This window comes from Schistocerca gregaria, chromosome 5 (genome assembly GCF_023897955.1).
Source record: "Schistocerca gregaria isolate iqSchGreg1 chromosome 5, iqSchGreg1.2, whole genome shotgun sequence".
NCBI lineage: Eukaryota > Metazoa > Arthropoda > Insecta > Orthoptera > Acrididae > Schistocerca > Schistocerca gregaria.
Window position 1 is genome coordinate 367,022,546 of NC_064924.1, and position 21,424 is coordinate 367,043,969.

At 38.9% G+C, this 21,424-nt stretch overlaps 1 protein-coding gene across 1 annotated transcript in view; it reads right to left on the reverse strand.

Moving 5' to 3' along the window:
- The window catches only part of LOC126271931 (Down syndrome cell adhesion molecule-like protein Dscam2), a 1,166,847-nt gene that overhangs the window by 67,557 nt on the left and 1,077,866 nt on the right, over window positions 1-21,424 (reverse strand). The window contains exons 25-27 of the mRNA XM_049974347.1: window positions 13,570-13,857; window positions 4,227-4,371; window positions 3,922-4,106 (exon numbers count right to left, since the gene is read on the reverse strand). Of these exons, the coding sequence (XP_049830304.1) occupies window positions 3,922-4,106; window positions 4,227-4,371; window positions 13,570-13,857 (618 nt within the window). The remainder of the gene's footprint in view (window positions 1-3,921; window positions 4,107-4,226; window positions 4,372-13,569; window positions 13,858-21,424) is intronic.

Below are 21,424 nucleotides of genomic sequence, written 5' to 3' on the forward strand. Positions count from 1 at the left end.
AAGGAGTCATTCCAATCCCGGGAGCGGAAAGACTTCCCTTAGGGGAAAAAAAGGACAGATGTACACTCGCACACACACACACACACACATATCCATGGATATATGTGTGTGGATATGTGTGTGTGTGTGTGTGTGTGTGCGAGTGTACATCTGTCCTTTTTTTCCCCTAAGGGAAGTCTTTCCGCTCCCGGGATTGGAATGACTCCTTACCCTCTCCCTTAAAACCCACATCCTTTCGTCTTTCCCTCTCCTTCCTGAAGAAGCAACCATTGGTTGCGAAAGCTATTAATTCTGTGTCTGTGTTTGTGTGTTTTGTTCTTGTGCCTGTCTGCCGGCACTTTCCCGCTTGGTAAGTCTTGGAATCTTTGTTTTTAATATATTTTTCCCATGTGGAAGTTTCTTTCTATTTTATTTATATTAAATTGTTCTTTAGACTTAGTTGGAGGTCTGCCTGTCACCAATCTTGAGAGAACTGATCTGACGTAGCACACTCATTTGCGATTGTGCCGCACCAGTGATAAAGCAAGAGTGAAATATCCACAGCATTTGTGGTGTCACTGCCAGACACCACACTTGCTAGGTGGTAGCCTTTAAATTGGCCGCAGTCCATTAGTATACGTTGGACCCGCGTGACGCCACTATCAGTGATTGCAGGCCAAGTGCCACCAAATGGCAGGTCTAGTCTAGAGAGACTCCCTAGCACTTTCCCCAGTTGTACAGCTGACTTTGCTAGTGATGGTTCACTGCCTACATACACTCTCATTTGCAGAGACGACAGTTTAGCATAGCCTTCTGCTACATAATTTGCTATGACCTAGCAAGGTGCCATATACAGTTACTGTAATTACTATCTTCAAGAATGTATTCTGAACAGATAATATTGTGAATCATGTACCGTCAAGAGCAATGTTCATCATTAATGGATTAAAGTTAGGTATCAAACTAATTACGTCTGCTTTCTGAATTCTCATTCCTTGTCATGTTCCAGACCTCACGTCAGTACAGTTCTTCCCTCCTCACGCCAGCCTATGTGAGCTAAAACACATGCATTTCAGCCACCACTCGCAACATGGTGCTGGCTCTTCTGCTAACACAAAAGCATTCCTCATATTTCATAAAAGGATTGAAATATCAAAATGAGATTTTGGCAAATAACAGCATGCAAAGAGCAGAGTATTTTGTGACATGGTTATTATGCAAAACTTGTGTTATTCAACTAAGTACAGACTTTTTCTATGAAAGAATGCAATTTTGAATGGTCATCAATAGCTGGTGAAATGAGAAATGCTATGGGTTTTGGAACAACATAAGTGAAGACATTACATGTTTATTTTGTACTGAGAACTGCATTTTCATGAGCTACTGACCTTATTTTTCCTCAGTTCCTCACTTAATAAATTTAATAAACTGCATTTTCAGAATTCTTTTGCAACTACATCTGCACAACATGTTAGTGAGGTGAGGCCGTGTAAATTCCGACGTGTTTTGGCAAAAGAAGCAAATTTAATATGGAAGCCAGAGAAATGTGTATGTTTTACTCAAAATTTGCCACTCATGATGCTTCTCTGAAAGTTACAAATGGTTAACAAGCCAGGTAAAAATAAATCACTACATTTTTGGTGAAATTCTTTTTAGATACCAACCAAAGCAGAGGTGACTGTAGATCGTTTTGAATGGCCATCTTGCAAGTATGGGTGTGGAGGATCCCACACTTAACATTTACAGAAGATGTGAGCATAGGCTTCACTTTAGAATAGCACTTCCCTTCCAGTGCTCAGAATTTTCCCTACAGTGCCTGCCCATAACCCTCATCCCTAGCGCTCTCCCCACGCATGCCTTGCTGTTTGTACAATTAGCGGCCGTGGCACTCTGTGTGCACTATATGGAAAAGTTCATTTTTCATGCATCTAAATGTTTATAGCGTCATGTCTCCTGAACTATGTGCCACACAATAATATATTATGCAAGTACATTCAGTGATATATTGTCTGTGAAGTGCATAGTGAATAGAGCTAGCACTAAAGAAGTAAGAAATTGAAATGTCATGCCTGTTCCTGAAGCTTGACTGCATGAATAATGAAAATGTAGTAAGCGATGAATATTTTCCTTTGTTCATTTTGTACAGGGTATCAGTGAGGACAATGTTTAATAAAGGTTTGAAATTATGTGTAAAGGTGGTTGGAAGTGACTAAGTCATCTCATTCTCAAATACTAGGTGAATATAATACCTCTTAATGAGTAGCTTATGACATTGTCTTAAATTCCGTTAACAGTTATACAAAAGGCTGAAAATCAAATTTTTGTTGCCCCTGGAAGCTGTTAGTTAGGCAACCTGCAACTGGTCTAGATTCTGGGATAGCATTTTAGTAATATAGATATGTTTCCTCTCCCGGCACCCCTCCTCCCCACATCACTTTTTCGACAAGTTCCACTGTCAAGATTGTCTTCCTTCCTCTCCTTCAAGGCCACTTTATCTTCCCCAGAACGGTTTCTTCAACCACCTTATTCCTTTGAAGTGTCTCCTGTATATGTCATCTTACCTTCCTCTAGCTCTCCTTCTCTCTTCCTCCTGTGGATCTTCCAGTTGGCCCTCTTTCTTAATGAGTCTGAACACTCCTGGTACCAATATATGATACAGTAATGTTCATTAAGTGAATGGACAAAGCATTTCTGTGCAATAAAGTTACCAGCATGTAAGCAAACTGATCAACTCAAGACCATAAGGGATTGTGGAATTTGGTGTCATTTCCACTGTACAGCAGAGTCTCCACAGCAGAGTAAGCATGTGCAGGACAAGGAAAAAAGATTAACTGCAGGTCAAAAGTATTTTGACATTTTGAAGTCCTCTTTACCTAATTTTGAAAGTTTCCTGTTCAAGATAAATTCACAGTCATTTATAGAGAATTATATCATAATCAAAATGAAAAGAATATCACACAGATTTAATGGAGGCTTTGCTGCAGGCTTTGAAAGAAAGTAAAACATGTGCTGGGACTTGTCACACTTTTGGAGTATTTATAAATCTAGTGTTTGTACGCAACAAAATTTATAGAATCCTTGCCCAACTGAGCAACAAACTATGACAAGGTCAGCCATGAGAAACTACCATCAAAATTGACACTATTGTTAGAAGACAGTCTGCTTCAGATCCTCATAATACTGAATATTGGTGGTCTGAACAAGCTTTATGGCATCGAAGTTCATGTCTCTACAGTAAAACATGAACTTCATGATCAGATTTGGTAGAAAGCCATACTTAGATAGGAAGAAGAGATTTGTCTTTGCTATAGAATACTGAGCATGTTCATCATACTACAGGTAAAAGGTGGAATCAACACTGCAATATACCAGCCGTGAAGCTTGGAGGAGGAAATTTTATGGTACGGGTATGCATCTTTGCCAAATCCATGGATCCTTTAGTATCCTGAAAGCTTCTGTTTATAAGGACATTTTGGACAAATGAATTACCTTATTTGATTATCATTAGTTCTGCATAATAGTCCCTGGCAATCTGTCATTTCTGTCCTTGCATTTTCAAAATATTATCATAAGTATGGTCAGTGTGCCATATGAGGACACTGGTTAATGGCATTAAAAAACTAATCCAAATAAACTACTGGTGTGGTTAATAATGCAGCGAACTAAGAGAGAAATGAGTGCTTGTGTGAGCCTTCTTCACATTATTATCTACATATGCTGTATAGCTGCAGCATCTCCTCCCTTTCTGCTCCTCCCTCCCACCCCATCTCTCCTATACTCCCTCTCCTTCCCTCACTTCTCTCTGTCTCATTTGTGTGTGTGTGTGTGTGTGTGTGTGTGTGTGTGTGTGTGAGCACACATGCAAGTGTGCCTGCAACATGCAACAGTACACTTGTGCATGCTTGCAAACAAAACAAATTATTTTTAATCCAAGCAACATACCTGATGTATCACTGCCCTTTTGGCCACTGAGAGAAGAGTCTCCTTTTCTGGCTGGAGATGGTGAATACAACTGCCCTCCCTGTAGGTGTCCTCCACTTTGTTGGTCACTGTTTCGCTGATTTTCAAGTTCTGCAAGTGATTTTGCACCAAAGCCAGTATCACCTTGTTTGTATCCTGCATAGTGCCTGCAAATATTTTGAAAATGAGGCTTTCATAATTTATATTAAATAGATATTCAAAAACTGCAATTTTGATTGCTTTATAAAGACTAAAAATAGCTTTTTATTTATTCCCAATCCATTTACCTTCTATGGACAACAATGCAAACACAGATTGATGCTGCCACTGTGCATATTATTCCTGACAGGATTGGAATAATGATGTTCAGATGAGTATAGAAGGATTCTTGCTTTTCTGATGTATCAGTGACAAGTTCTGGATGCACAATTTCTGCAAAATGAGGCTTTTGTAAGAAATTCAGTGACTTTAGACATAACTTTAATGCATTAAAGACAAAAAATGGTAAATATCAGATTGATATTTCCCCTTTAAATCTCTAACCTAACTACCCGATTAAGAGATCTGACAGTCCATACTCCAATCCATAGAACACTAGTTTTATTTTTCATTATGGCCACATTCTCCTGAGTGGTCCCTGCTTGTAGATTCAAATGGAGGACTATTTTACCTCTGCAGTATTGTCTTCAGGAGACTGCCATCAGTTAAGCCATACAGTAGGACTGCATTCCGTTGCTTGTGAAAAATAACATCTGTAGTTTCCCCTTACTTTTAGGAATTCATACTACCAATGTAGTAAAGCCATGTTGGCTGAGTGTTAAAAGGCCAGATCAGTCAGTCATCCAGATTGCTGCCTGCACAGTTACTGGAAAGGCTGCTGTCCCTATTCAAGAGCCAAAGGTTTGTCTAGCATCTCTACTGATATCCCTCCCTTGTGGTTGCACCCTACAGTACTGCTATCTGTAACACTGAAGCAGACAAGCCACCATACTTTGACAAGTTCCATAATTCATGGGAGGTTCCCAAGTGTAATGAATGAGTAGCAAAGTGAAAATCAACTACAGCTGTTGTATGACTGTGTTCAGCAATGACCAAAATTTTGCTGTCCACCACCCCCTCTTTCGCTGCAGAAACTTTTAAGTCATCAGTATTGTCCTCCAAAGAGTACAATGATGACTTAAATCCTATTTGGCAGTAGTGATGTGTACTTGCCAGCAGGAGGTAACTGGTGGTTGTTTATTAATTTACATACAAACATCATGCATCAGAAACTCAGTTATTTATGTGATACATGGACGAGTAGTATGAATTGAAGATCTAGAGTAGAGAACTGATTAATATTCATCTTGTTGAAGGCCATCACCACTATTAACATCATCTTCTTCTTGTTAAAATATTTATGCCAATGTAGATTGTTCACAGATCCTCATCAAGATTATCTATCCCCCCAGTCTGTCATTCAGCATTTCCTCCCATTGCAGTCCTCTTTGTTTCATGTCATCCTTTACCTTATCTTTCCATCTTGTTCGTGGTCTTCTAGTTCTAGATTCTGACTGTTCTAGGGTTCATCTTGGAAGTCTTTCTTGTCCCATTCTTTTCACATAGCCAAACCCTTTAAGCCTGTTTCTCCTTAGTTTTTTTAGGGGATTGATCTGAAGGGTGTTCCTATTGTTTTGTTCCTCATCCTATCCCTCATAGTAAGTGCATCTCTGTTGCTTGTGTTCTGCTCAGCTTCAACATTCTGATCCATAGGTCAAAATTAGCAGGTAACACGACATGTATATCATGAACTTCACTGTGACAGGTGTTTTTCAATTTCTACTATTCATAATAATAAAATTTTGAACAATTTTCTATTCTCTCCAAAATTTCATCCTTGATGTTTCTTTTTGTTGTTAATTTGCTTCCCAGATACTTGAAAGCACCTGATTGTTTAACAATTTTTCCATTACAATTTACATTCTTCATTTTTTCTTTTATTAAGGTACGTTTTGTCAAGCTTATTTCCATGCCTGCTTCTTCAATTACTCTCCGCTGAGTACTTAGTTATTCTTCCAGTTTCTGCTCCTTTTCTTCTCAAATCATCATATTGTCTCTATATGATATGATTTTCATATCATTTGCTATTGGCCATTGGTGAACTTTCCTTATGATGTCATCATGAGTATATTAAATAGCACTGGTGAGAGCATACTTCCTTGCTGAACCCCTCTGTCCTTTCTGAACTATTCTGATTTTTTGTCATCTGTTCTAGGATTTTCCTCATTATTTTACGTTCTTTCACTTCTGATTCCACTTTTAGTATTCCATGTTGAAGATTTTGTGTCTCAGATGCATAGAGAGCTTCGGGTTTAATTAAGGTTGTGTAGTGTTGTATTTTTCAGTTCCGTGAGAGACTCTTTTTGTTGTAAAAGTTTTTGTTAACTGAAATACCATCTTCATTTTCTGGACTCTTGAACTGACAGATTTCTTTTCATTACAATTTTCTGCAATCCATTCACCTAAATATTTAAGTTCTTTTACTCAAGAGATGTAGTTATTCCCGATTTTGAGATCAGAAGGTGCATCTTTGATGTCAGTCATAAATTTTGTTTTTTCAAATGAAATTTCTAATCCTATTTTTGCTGCCTGTTCTTGTAATAATTCTAGCTGTTTCTGTGTATCAGTAATGTCTTGAGTGATCAGTGCCATGTTGTCAGTAAATGCTAAACAGTCTAATTCTATGCCCTTACGTTTTGGTCTGTGTGCTGGTGCACCTGCTTTTCTCCATTCTTGAACAACTCTTTTAAGAGCACAATTGAAGAGCACTGGGAACAGTCCATCATCCCCTTGATGAACTCCTGTGTCTATTTCAAATTCTGTGCTCATTTCTCCCATTAATTTTACTTTGGATTTGGTCACCGTGAGTATTTCTTTTATGATGTTTGTTGTCTTTTGTCTAGTCCAAATTCTGCTAACACTTCAAAAAGGGATTCTTGGTCTATATTGTCATATGCTTTTTTAAAGTCAATAAATGTGATGACATAACTTTTGTTTGAAGTATTATGCAAATGAAAACAGTTTAAAAGAGTATTCAGAAGAATCTTTCTTGGAAAACTGGGTCAAAAATAGACATTTTTGGCATTTTTAGAAAGATAATCAACTTTGCCCTCAGACGGTAAACTGTTAGAAATCAGTGGAAGGATGAAAGTTTATATTCTAAGACCCTGCATTGGTAAGTTATTATGTGCAATGTGTCAGGTGTGGCCTGCAATTCCTGAGATATAATAAGCTAAACTTCACATTTTTTTCAGGAGTATATTTTTGCAGCCAACTTTGCTTCAACTTATCCATCCACAAATTGCCCAGTAAATGTTTTTTTCTTATGCAGAAAGTTATACAAGATAACCTAGTTTTGTTTCTTTCAATAAAATATTACTGCAGATATTATGTCTCAAAGTTGCCAAAAACTTATGGCTTAGTTATGGGTTCAAACAAATGACCATACCTCTTCAAGTATTAGATTGGCAAAAGTAAAACTTTGCCATCATTCATTGGAAACATCTGCTAATGTTCACATAAAATTTAAGCGCATCCTGTGATGTTCATGTGGGAACTTTTTTCTAAACTATACCACTTGCCATGGAATGGCCCTATTGTTGACATCCTTCCACATGTTTCTTCTGCTGCATTGACTAGGATCTGTTTGAATCTGCTTCATTCTTCCTCCACATCCTTCTTCTCAACTGCAGGATGCTGAGCCTCAATCTTCACCCTGTATGTGTCTTGTGTTTCTCTATGTTTCAGTTTTCAGCACTAAATTTTTGGCTGTCTTTTCCCCTCATAGGTACCTTTCCTAAAGTTTTTTGGTGTTCCTACAAAAAGTCTATGGTCTTCTTCAAGATTAAAGATTGGTATCACTTTCACTTCTGTCAGCATCTTCTGATTTCTCTGGTTATTATTATACAGTGTGTTACAGATTTCTATTCCAAGTTACAACTTTATCTGGTAAACTTGTGACTTTCTCTTTTCTTATACCATGCATTGTTAATTATTCATTTATTTTTCACACATGTGGCTAGTAATACCTCACCTTCCTCATTTCTCTCATAATGTCTGTGACTTCCTATAACTGTTACATATCCTCTTCTATCATTCCCAACTATAGCCTTAAAGTCTCCTATAATCAAAGTCTTGTTAGTTGTTTCAGCATCTTCCAGTTTATTGATAAACTCTTCCTTCTCATCTATTTCACGTCATATTTGAGGAGCATAAACCTGGAATACATCAAGAACATTTCCTTACCTCATTATTTTAAATTTAATTATTCTGTTACTTACTCTTTCCACTTTGAGTACTTTGTTTGCTAGTTCTTTAGCTACTGTTACTGCAATACCCTTTCCTCTTTTGTCTCTTCCTGACCACCACATCTTATAAGCTTTCTCCAGCACCATTATTAACTTTCTCTTTATTTCTTACCTCACTTAGTCGCATTGTTGGTTTGTTTCTTTCTGTCATTATCTATGAGATTTTCTGGATTCTTGCATCTTTTTCTAAGGGTACAACATTAATAGTCACAATTTCTGTACAAATTTCTTCGAACAAATATTTTATCATCAGGACCATGCTGGCCATCATACCTGGCAGATCTCCTCAAAGACTTTGTTTTTTCAATATTAGTTTTGATCTGAGATTTGTCCAGTAAGTGCCGCCTGATCTGGGATTCTGCACAACTTTTCCATTTGCCAGTCCGTTTTCTTCATTCCTCTTTCTTCTCCTACAATCCTTTGCCCAAATAAGAAGCCACTGGCCCAGAAAGCTTGCATATTTCCATAATTACTATATTTGTTTTCTGCTGCCACTGCCTAGTGGGTAAATTTTTATCCATCCAATTTATTAGAACAACAAAAATAATCAATAACTGATATTACAATGTAGTGATAATATAATGTAAACTATCTATCCAGTCATATTAGAAGTTGTACTTGTTTATTTCTAAATAATTGTTTTCTAAGAAAGGATGCACTGCTGCATATATGTTTCTAATTGTTAAAAAACTGCAAAAACATTTTCAAGTAGTCATACAACCACTGAAATTTTGAACGTAGTGATTCTGTTACTGCATACCTAATGTCGGTGCACAATAATGCCTGTGGATAAATGAATGAACAGTATTTACTGTGGTGCTTATTTTCTATTTTTAATGTTGAAATTTTCCGTTTGTCATGTTTATTTTCTATTTTGAATGTGCTATTTACTCTGATGCTTGTCTGGTATTTGAATTTTGATATACGAGCTGTTGTTCTGTTGTAGGTATCATGTGTATTTGCATATCTACATTCATATTCTGCAAACCACTGCAAAGTGCATGGTAGAGGGTACTTTCCATTGTACCAGTTATAAGGGTTACTCCCCCTCAATGTGTGGAGTACAGGTAGAGTGATTGTTTCAATACCTCTGTGTGAGCTGTAATTAACATAGTCTTGTCTTCACAGTCCCTATGGGGACAATATGTAGGAGGGTTGTAGTATATTCTTAGGTTCATGATTTAGAGCTGGTTCTTGGAACATTCTAAGCAGGCTTTCTTTGGACAGTTTGCATCTATATTCAAGTGTCCCCCAGTTCAGTTTCTTCACCATCTCTGTGACTCTGTGACACTCTACCACAGGTCAGATAAACCTGTGGCAATTGTACTGTCCTTTTATGTATATGTTTAATATCCCCTATTAGTACTGTCTGCCAGAGGTTCCACACAATTGAGCAGTATTCATGAATGATCTACATAGTGATTTGTAAGCGATCTCCTTTGTAAACTGATTGCATTTCCCTAATATTCTACCATTGAACAGAACTATGCGGCCTGCTTACCAATGATTGAGTCTGAGTGATCATTCCTTTTTGTATCCCTAGAAACTGTAACACCCATGTAATTGTATGAGGTGACTGATTCCAATGGTGACTTATTGATGCTGTTATCATAAGACAGTACATGTATTTTCTATTGTGATGTGCACAAATTCTAGATTTCTATACATTTAAAGAAAATTGACAATCTTTCCACCACTTTGAAATCTTGCCAATTTCGGACTGAATATTTGTGAATCTTTTTTTTTTGGACAGCACTTGATTATAGATAACTGCAACATCTGTGAAAAGTCTGAGGTTATATTAATGTTGGCTGCAACAGCAAGGGTCTCAACATGCTTTCTTGGGAGACAGCCAAAGTTACTCGTACATCTAATACAATTCTCCATTCAAGATAACATGCTGTGCTATCCTTACCAAGAAATCCCTCATCCAGTATCAAATTTACCTTGATATGAATATAATAGAGGGAAACATTCCACATGGGAAAAATATATCTAAAAACAAAGATGATGTGACTTACCAAACGAAAGTGCTGGCTGGTTGATAGATACACAAACAAACACAAACATACACACAAAATTCAAGCTTTCACAACCAACGGTTGCTTCTTTTGGCACTGTTCTATAGCTGAACCTTTACAGAAACATGCTGAAATAGTGTAGGTGATCTTTTCTGTCTTCTCCTATCACCTTGATATCCCATATGACTGTGCTTTTTATAGTGGTATGATACTGAGCCTGATGCTTTTCAGAAATTGAAGAATACTGTGTCTACATGACTGCCTTAATCCATGGCTTTCGAGATATTATGTGAGCAAATTTAGAGTTAGGTTTCACATAATTAATGTTTCTGGAATCCATGCTGGTTGGCATGTATGAGGTTATTCTGTTTGAGATATATCTTTACATAGGAACTACAACACATGGACGTAAAAGACATTGGGTAGCAGTTCTGTGAATACTTCTGCTATCCTTCTCATAAAAAGGTGTGACCTCTGCTTTTATTCCAACAGCTGAGCAAGGATTTTTTTTTTCCAGGGGTGCTATGGTAGGTCATGTTTGAAAGAGCGGCTAATACAGCCACAAATCTGGTATAGAACATGAAAGGTATTCTGTTGCACCCTGGAGCTGTTCAGTTTTAGCAATTCCAGATATTTCTCAACTTCACAGAAACTAATATTGATATCAGTCATCTTTTCAGCAGAATGAGAGGTAAATTGGAGCAGTACCCCTGGATTTCCATTTTTAAAGGAACAATTGAAATCTGAGTTCATCATTTCTGCTTCTGCTTTGCTACCTTCATTTTTAGTCCCTGGCTTGTCCATGGGTGTCTGGCCACTGTCTTTGGTGCCACTACCAGCCTTTACACATGTCCAGAATTTCTTTGGATTTTTCTAGAGATCCTTCAGTAATATTTTGCTACAGGTTTCACACATTGCCCTCTTGACAGCCAAACATGTTTCACTCAGCAGTTCTGTGCCTATAGCCCTACACTTTGTTTTAAACCCCTTGTATTGATTTAGAATGAGATTTTTCCATATTTGGTAAATTCACGAGTATGAATGTATACCTAATACTGCATTACACTATTTTTGTGTTATAATGTGCACCTGAGTAAAACTAATAGTACTTTAAAAGTATTAGTACAAATGAATATGTGTCTGTCTTCTTATGCTTGCATGAAGAAAGAAAGTGTGGGGTTTGATAGCTGGTGGCAGATATTGCTCACATCCATAGGCATCTGCAAGGGGATACAGGCTTTTATTCATTACAGAATTCTCATTAATTTCTACCAGTGATTGTCTGCAATCCTATTAATTTGCTGATGTAACATTGCTCAGTGCTACAGAAAATACTGTGATTTTAGCAGTGACTACTTGTCTTGGGGTTTATTTGGTTTTCATGCTGTACATGAGAAATTATGCTGATACCTTGGTGTGGTGGCTGTTTTGGCACTGTTATATAGCTGAGATAGATGTGAACCTTTACAAAAACATGCCAAAATAGTGTAGCTGATCTTTTCTGTCTTCTCCTGGTAGAACCATTCTTGGGCTGTTTAAAAGGACTGTCCAGTACCTGAAGAGCAGACTCCTGTACAACCTAAGCAATGTATGTGCCTCTTACCTGTCTCAGTACACTCAAAAACACCCCACCCATTGGCTACACATTGGAATTTCAATAGCAGTTTACCATTTGTCTGCGGACAAAAAAGACTTGTGATGGTTTGCAAATTGTGCATTCAATTTTAAATGGCAGAGAAATTGCAGTAGATTGTGATGAAAACAGTCACCTGTATTTAATCTATGAGTCCAAATGCATCAGTTGAAACAGGAAAATGGATTTTATGTGCTAGCAGAGAGGGGGGGGGGGGATGGAAAGTGTAGAATTTCAAGGACAAAAGATGTCCTCTCCAGACATTATGCCCCTCTCAACTGTATGGGGTATAATACAGCTTCAAATCCAGTCATAGCACTACATTTTCAGCATTCCATTTGGTTTGGCTGCACAATAATGTGACAAACTGAGGGACATGATTGACGTGGTTCAATCATAGGGTGTTAAAAGATGATTTTACCAGCCAATTTGAGGGTGGTTTTGTAAACTTTCTCACATTCATCAAGTCAGTTACACACCCAAGGCTACACTTTTTGCTAACCAAGCCAAAAAATGTAGTTTTCAGGACACAAGGTACTCAGTTTTAGTCTTGCCAGTCAACATTATAAACAGAAATTTGAAAGTGATGAAAAAAATCTATTAACGTGATCAGATATGTTTTCTGTGCATAGGAATTGTTGTAGATGACATCAAATCTAATGACCCCCCTCCCCCATATCCACGGGATTTATTCATTTTTAATTTACATTTCAGTCAACAGAATGGGGCTATAAATAATTTTTTGCATATATTTTCTACCTTTATTTCAGAACTCATTGTATACCCCGGATATCATCATATGAGGGTGAACTTTAAGAACATTGAACCAAAAAGGTAGAACCAATACTCAAATTAGTAAAAAAAAAGAAATAAATGTACTTTTCATATAATGTTGAATATGCTTACCATTTGAATATCAAGGTAATGTATCTTATTAAATGGATAACTACTATCAATTGTTTGAGGTATATTAAGTTTTGTGTACTTCTTGTCAAATTTAGTTCCAAAAGTATGACGCAATTTGAAATTTCAATGAATTGGAGATGTGGTATCAAAAAGTGGTAATTTCTGAATTTTAACATCCATTGGATAAAATTTCTGCTGGAACCCATGCTCCCAGCCTATCAGCTGGTGACAAAAGATAACAACACAAGATCATAAAACACTGGACTGGATAGGTGGATGGAGAAGATAATAAGGGAATGTTTTAAATAAGAAAATGCTGTACCAGTTGCTTTTTCATGCATAGCACAACATAACTTTTATTAGTGTTGTATGTATGTGAACTCCCACAGATCTTGAAAACAGTAATAAATTCATGAAGTACTTTGTGCTGTGCATGAAAAATGCAATTGGTGCAATATTTTATTATTTAAATCATTATTAACACAGTTGCAAGATTTTGTAAAACATTGTTTGTGATGGATAAAACTGAGAATAAGGGAGAATAATATGAATGTGTCACCAGTAAAAGCTCCTGCAACTGCAAGTCAGGTTAATGACAGGCCACATATAGGAAGATTATCAACAGTAACTACCACTTTCTATGTGCCTTTGTTGGGGCCACTTATTCTTCTTAATATTTTCTTTGCAACTCTATAACCATTTATCACTAACAGTTGACACTTACCTCCTGTTTTTGTCCTTGTAGCAAACATAAATTCATGTTGACGAGAACCTGCATCATTATGAGCTGTTGCTCGAATAGCGTACCAAGTAGCAGGTGTAAGATCAGGGATTACCAGCTCTTCTTGCTGGATATTGTTTGAAACAAGAGTCCAAGACTTTTGATCTTTTGCACGATATTCCACCACAAAATACTGTAATGGACACCCACCACTTGGCCAGGAGTCCAAAAACAGTATTACTGATGTCGAATTTACGGATAATAAATCTTCTTGATTAGGAATTTTTGGAGCTGGAACATAAAGGACATATAAATTGCCACCATCTTTTGAAAAAATGTTCAGGAAATTAAATTAGTCTCATAGTATGAGAATTATCTTTCTAATGTAATCCACCATTCATGACTAAATGGGCATGGGGTGAAACTACTTAGGGCAGTGGCAATCACTCCACACTAAATTTTCTGGTAATTAATTTCAGTCATATGTTTTTGTCTCATTACTAGAGCCTGGATTGTTATGTAATATCAACACACAAAATATACAATATTTGTGTATTGAAAATGGGTAAAATTTGTAAGAAAATGTGTAGTATTGAAAAATCTTATTAACTATTTAACATAAAACAATAATTTCAAACCAAAATCAACTTCTGAATTACATTATAGCCTACTGTGTTACCTTAATATACAGTTAAAACTACCAGAATCACAAAAACTATATTAAGAAGGTACATTTTACATTACTTTATTTTGAATGTATTTTATTGTCAATCTTCCAGCTTGTTTTATGCCACCCACCATGAATTCCTTTCCTATGCCAACTCATCTTAGGTAGCACTTGTACATTTTGACCTCAGTTGTTTGCTGGATATATTCCAATCTCTACCTTCCCCTACAGTTTTTATCCTCTACCACTCCTTTAACTAACATGTAAATCATTCCCTGATGTTACAAAAATGTGCTATCATTCTGTCTCTTCTTGTTGTCAGTGCTTTGCAAACATTCCTCCCATAAATGATTCTGCAGGGAACCTCTTCTTATCCACCCACCTAATTTTCAGCATTTCTGTAGCACCACATCTGAAATGCTTTGATTCTTTTCTTTTCCAGTTTTCCCACAGTCCATGATTCACTTCCATACAATCCCATGCCCCAAATGTACATTCTCAGAAATTCGTTCCTCAAATTAAGTCCAATGTTTGATACTGGTACACTTCTTTTTGCAAAGAATTCCTCTTTACCTGTGATAGTCTGCTTCTTATAGCCTCTTTGCTTTGTTTGTCCCTCATGTGTAATTTTGTTTCTGAGCTAGAAGAATTCTTCACTTCATCTACTTTTGATGTTAAGTTTATCACTGATCTCATTTCTGCTACTCCTCATTACTTTTGTTTTTCATCAGTTTACTCTCAATCCATAATTTTTGCTCAGAAGATTTCATTCCATTCAACAGATCCTGGAAATCTTCCTCACTTTCACTGAGGATAGCAATGTCATCGCACTGAATTTTAATTCCACTCCTGAAACTTTCTTTTACTTCTGTCATTGCTTCTTTGATGTATTGATTGAACGGCAGTAGTGAAAGACTGAATCCACATCTTATACCAATTTTAATCTGAGTATTTTATTTTTGTCTGTCGTTCTTATTTTTACCACATTAATAAAAGAAAGTTATTTTCAGTTACACCTGTTTTTTAAAATGTCCACATTCACTGAAGTTACTATGATACCCTACTTTGCTTTTCATTCTGAAGTCCAGTATTCTGAAGGCCAGTGAATAACCTGGTACTTCTCCAAATCTTCAGTCATGGAATGTCACTGATGAGAAAGAATGTTTCTTTGGGAGGAAAATGATCTCTGCAAATCACAGGACATTGATAGTGCATTTAAGAAGAGGAGAGATTCCTGGAGAGTGCCTTCTTCTCCAGCACTGAAGATATTGCAGACAGTATCAGAAGTTGAATAGCCTGGATTTAATGTCTAAACAATGTCAGTATTATTCATTATCCATAGCCCAGTATCCACATCTTGTGTTATTTGGCTTGAACTAGACATTCTCAACAAATTATAAAGATGTCTGCAAAGCCAATCTGATAGATTCTAATCCTTTAATGCTGCTCACAAGGAATCTGGAGATGTTCTGGATGCACACAATAGAATTTTTAGTTTTAGCTTCAGTGAAAGCATTTTGTTGTTCTTATACAGAAACTAAAGATTCCTTTGGAAGTGAACCAGTCACAGATTTAACAACTTGAAAATGTTCTTTAAAAAGTGACATTGTCATTCCAGGTACCCCATCTCATTAGGAAAGGATCAGACAATAATACTATTTTTGGCAGCTATTTTCTGTAGAGTGACAAATTGCACAAACTGTTTTTGGGTGTATCAAATTATTATATACTTCTGTGTAACTGCCATGCACTTCAGTCATAAATTGCAGTGCATGGGTCAGGCAGGGGAAGTGTGTTAAATGCAGACAGAATATGCATAGAGCAGTTGCCATGCTGTCTTTACGTTTAGAGGTAGGCTCCAATAGGTGGTGCACCAGATGACATGCCATGCACACTAGTCTTGTGACCCAATGCAGGTGACCTCTGTTAGCTGGCTCACGCAGCTGCCATTGGCAGCCTACTTGGATTGTTGCACGCTGATAGTGGTGCAGTGCATGTCCGGGTGTTGCATGAAGGGTTATAGCACCTGTCCCCTCTTGGGATAAAGGAACTACTCTGATGTGGACATTGGGGTGACTAATGATATATCCTTGATTTCTGTGGCAGGTGCTGCAGGTGTTGGTGGTAGTGGCAGGAGATTCCCGGATGGAAGTGATGTGTCTGCAGACACGTGCAGCACTTGCCCTCATGAAGTACCATAAAGGAGCACTGGCGATAAGGGTGCTGGCAACATTTTGATGTATGGATCCTCAATGTGGTGGAACAGTGCCAATAGTGCAGTGCCGGGGACACTAGTCATGAAGGACCTGATGGCGCTGGTCCAGCTGGCAACAGAACTGCATGCATCAGGGCATAAGAGCCCAGAGGAGAGGCAGGAGCCTGTGGTATATACAAGGAGGGTGATCTGCCCCTGCAGCAGGACTCCCCTCGCAACTGGTTCAGGTACTGAGGGAGGAGGCATCAGACCTGTGGACCTCATCATGACGCGAGGATGCAGTTAATCATGGTGGTGCGCTATCAGGCCTTTATTGGTGCACGCCATACAAAGGCAGTGGCCACAGCAGCTGTAGATTGTAGGCAGGATCCACTTTGGTAGATGGCCAAAACCCCAAGCCCAGATCGCTGAGTCAGGAGTGAATTATATAGAGGGCCATGCTCATAGATGTTGGTGATGCAGCATGGGCTAGAGCAGGAGGGCCCATGATTGGTGACTGTGAAGCATCTCAGCTGGACTCTAATCCCCCTAGTGGTGTGTAAACTTGTAGGAACTCAAGAAGTACATCAAGGTGTCATCCATGGGAGTCCACAACATACTGTTTCATTTGAAGCGTGAATGAGCAGAAGAGACATTCTGCTTGCTGTTAGATTGCAGGAGGAATGGAGGATCAATCACATGGTGCAGAAATCATGGAAGGTCTGAGGCACAAATCATGGGCTGTTATCCATTAGAAGTGCATAAGGCAATACTTCAATAGAAAACGGTTGTGAGAGGGCCTGAGCCACAGCCATGGCTGACATAAAACAACAGTGGATAATGTGTGGAAATTTAGAGAAAGCATTGACAACCAGCAACCATTAAAAACTGAGGAATGGTCCTGCAAAATTGGCATGGTGTTTCCAAGGATACAGCAGTGTGGACCATGGAGAGCACGTTATCCAAAGCACCACTTGTTGCGTAGCACACGGAGACCAGGCTGCAACAAATATCACCACTGATGCCAAGCCAAAATGAGTCACCTAGCGAACGACTTCATTTGAGAGAACCCCCAGTGTCCCAGATGTTGTTGCTGAAGCACATCCAGCTGAAGGGTGTGTGGGATTGTGCCACTCAGCAATAGTGCATCCACAGCTAAGAGAACAGCACCACTGAACACTGATAGGTGGTGACAGAGGGCAGAATAATTACATAATAGGTCAGAAGCCCTGCCCAGAGACATGTCCAGCCAAACATGCTGAATAAGATGAAAAACTTGGCACAGAAATGGATTCGTAGCAACAACAGCTACGATCCTGAAGCCCACCATAGGAAGCCTTTCCACTGTATGTTGCATTTCAGCATCTAGCAAAACCAAATGAACTCATCCTGATGAAAAGTAGGATCTGTCCCCATTGGAAACCAGGACAGTGTGTTGGCATGCTGCTTGGTAGACTGAAAATGTATTTCACAGTTGTAATTCTCATGAGACAAAAACAAGGCCCAACACTGGATTCCAAATGCAGCCTTGTTGGGCAAAGAATCAGAAGGATTAACCAACGAAATCAAGGGTTTGTGGTCCATACTGAGGTGGAACTTAGACACACGTGAGAATACGTGAAACTTCTTGAGGGTGTTAATGATAGCAAGCACTTCATTTTCAACTTGGGAATAGTGCTGCTGAGTGGAGTTGAGTGCTTTTGAGGCAAAAGCTATCAGACATTCGGAACCATCTTCATAACAGTATGCAAGAATGGTCCAAGGCCATACTGAGAGACACCTGGAGGAAGACCATATGGTGGCCAGGATGGAAGGTAGCCAAACAGGGAGTAGAATATAATTTAGATTTCAAAAGCAGGAACACTCACTTACAGACCGGCATTCACTGAAAAGGAACATACTTATGGAGCAATTTCTTGACAGGATGGGTCCATGTGGCCACACCTGGAATGAATTTATGATAGTAGGGAATTTTTCTTGCAAACTCTTAAAATTCTTTGACATTGGAAAGGTGAGGCAGATCTGTGACAGTGGCATTGGCGGCGTGCAAGAAATCTCATACCCAAACATGCAGTAGATGGGTGCAGAAAGTGTGACTTGGCCTAGGTGCACTTCAACACAACAGTATTCAAAACTATGAACAAGTCCATAGATATATTGGTAATGAAAATGTCATTGAGATAGTTGATCCACTCTGTAATGAACATTATCAGTTGTTTCAGAAACTTGTGAAAAATTGCAGATGCACTAGCTACACTGAACAGAAGACACTGATATTGGTACAGTCCAAAGGGCGTGTTAATCACTAGCAGGCTTTCCAAATCCTTATCTAATGGAACCTCTAAATAGGCTTCAGATAAATCAGTTTTACAGAAAAATTGGTACCCAGTGAGTTTGGCCAATAATTCATCCTGAGGGGGCAAAGGGCAGGTGCCAATGATAGACTGTGAGTTAGCAGAAACTTTAAAGTCACCACAGAGGCAAAGCTGATGATTCAGTTTTTTAACAGGAGATAAACCACTCACATGATGCAATAGGTTGTACAACCTCTACAAAGGCAACCTGCCCAATTCTGGTTTCACGTGATCGTGCTAGACCACTGGAACAGGGCACGCACAGAGAAAGTGTGGCCAGGCCACAGGTTTCAGGATAATGTGAGCCATTAAGTTAGTGGGACAACCTAACTCATCAGAAAAGAGAGTCAAGAACTCAGAACACAGAGAATCTAACTGCTGGTGAGAGACCTGGTCGAAAATGAGGTGCACAGCATCTGCAGTGGAAAAACCAAAACCATTGAAAGCATTCAGATGAAACAAATTGTTGATGGCAGCATCTCCCACCAAAGAACAGTCAAGAAATGAACCACATATTTATACACAGTAGGAGCCATAAATTGCTCAAAATTGGAATATGCTGCTTGTAGCTCACCAAATGTCAAGTAACTGGAGACAATGCTGGAGATCCCAACTCCATATGTCTGTGAGTCACAGCTGCACCCATGTCCACTTGTAGTCAGAGCACTTTGTCCATCACTCACTTCAATGTGGGGTTTCGGGTTCCGCTGAATAGGTCAGGAGTTCACTACACTCAGCTGGCGGCTACACAGGTAGCGGAGGCTGTGTGGCTTGGACTGGGCGGTTTTTTAGGTTAGAAGGCCTCGGGAAAGTGCGGGATGGGCTGCAATGTCAAAGGGTGCTTGGCAATTACAGGACGTGCTTGGATCAAGGAACAGTCGGAATTATAGTTGTAAATTGTTGTAGTTGCGCTGGAAAAGTCCCTGAGCTTCAAGCGCTAATAGAAAGCACAGAAGCTGATATCGTTATAGGTACAGAAAGCTGGCTAAAGCCTGAAATAAATTCTGCAGAAATTTTTACGAAGTCTCAGACGGTGTTCAGGAAAGATAGATTAGGCAGAATTGATGGTGGAGTGTTGGTGTCTGTCAGTAGTGGTTTATCTTGTAGTGAAGTCGAAGTAGATACTCCGTGCGAATTGGTGTGGGTGGAGGTTATACTTAACAGCCGAATTAAGTTAATAATTGGCTCCTTCTACCGACCCCCAGACTCCGATGATACAGTTGCGGAACAGTTCAGAGAAAGTTTGAGTCTCGTAACAAATAAATACCCCACTCATACGGTTATAGTTGGTGGGGACTTCAACCTACCCTCGGTATGTTGGCAAAAATACTTGTTCAAAACCGGTGGTAGGCAGAAAACGTCTTCCGAGATTGTCCTAAATGCATTCTCCGAAAATTATTTCGAGCAGTTAGTCCACAAACCCACGCGAATTGTAAATGGTTGCGAAAACACACTTGACCTCTTGGCCACAAACAATCCAGAGCTGATAGAGAGCATCATGACTGATACAGGGATTAGTGATCACAAGGTCATTGTAGCTAGGCTCAATATCATTTCTTCCAAATCCATCAGAAACAAACGCAAAATAATTTTATTTAAAAAAGCGGATAAAGTGCCACTAGAAGCCTTCCTAAAAGACAATTTCCATTCCTTCCGAACTGACTATGCGAATGTAGACGAGATGTGGCTCAAATTCAAAGATATAGTAGCAACAGCAATTGAGATATTCATATCTCATAAATTGGTAAGAGATGGAACGGATCCCCCGTGGTACACAAAAAAGGTCCAAACGCTGTTGCAGAGGCAACGGAAAAAGCATGCGAAGTTCAGAAGACCGCGAAATCCTGAAGATGGGCTAAAATTTACAGACACGTGAAATTTGGCACGTACTTCAATGCGAGATGCCTTTAATAAGTTCCACAACGAAACATTGTCTCGAAATTTGGTAGAAAATCCGAAGAAATTCTGGTCGTATGTAAAGTACACAAGCGGCAAGACGCAGTCAATACCTTCGCTGCGCAGTGCCGATGGTACTGTTATCGACGACTATGCCGCTAAAGCGGAGTTATTGAACGCAGTTTTCCGAAATTCCTTCACCAGGGAAGACGAATGGAATATTCCAGAATTTGAAACACGAACATCTGCTAGCATGAGTTTCTTAGAAGTAGATACCTTAGGGGTTGCGAAGCAACTCAAATCGCTTGATACGGGCAAGTCTTCAGGTCCAGATTGTATACCGATTAGGTTCCTTTCAGATTACGTTGACACTATAGCTCCCTACTTAGCACTCATATACAACTGCTCGCTCACCGATAGACCTGTACCTACAGATTGGAAAATTGCGCAGGTCGCACCAGTGTTCAAGAAGGGTAGTAGGAGTAATCCATTTAACTACAGACCTATATCATTGACGTCGGTTTGCAGTAGGGTTTTGGAGCATATACTGTATTCAAACATTATGAATCACCTCGAAGGGAACGATCTATTGACACGTAATCAGCATGGCTTCAGAAAACATCGCTCTTGTGCAATGCAGCTAGCTCTTTATTCGCACGAAGTAATGGCCGCTATCGACAGGGGATCTCAAGTTGATTCCGTATTTCTAGATTTCCGGAAAGCTTTTGACACCGTTCCTCACAAGCG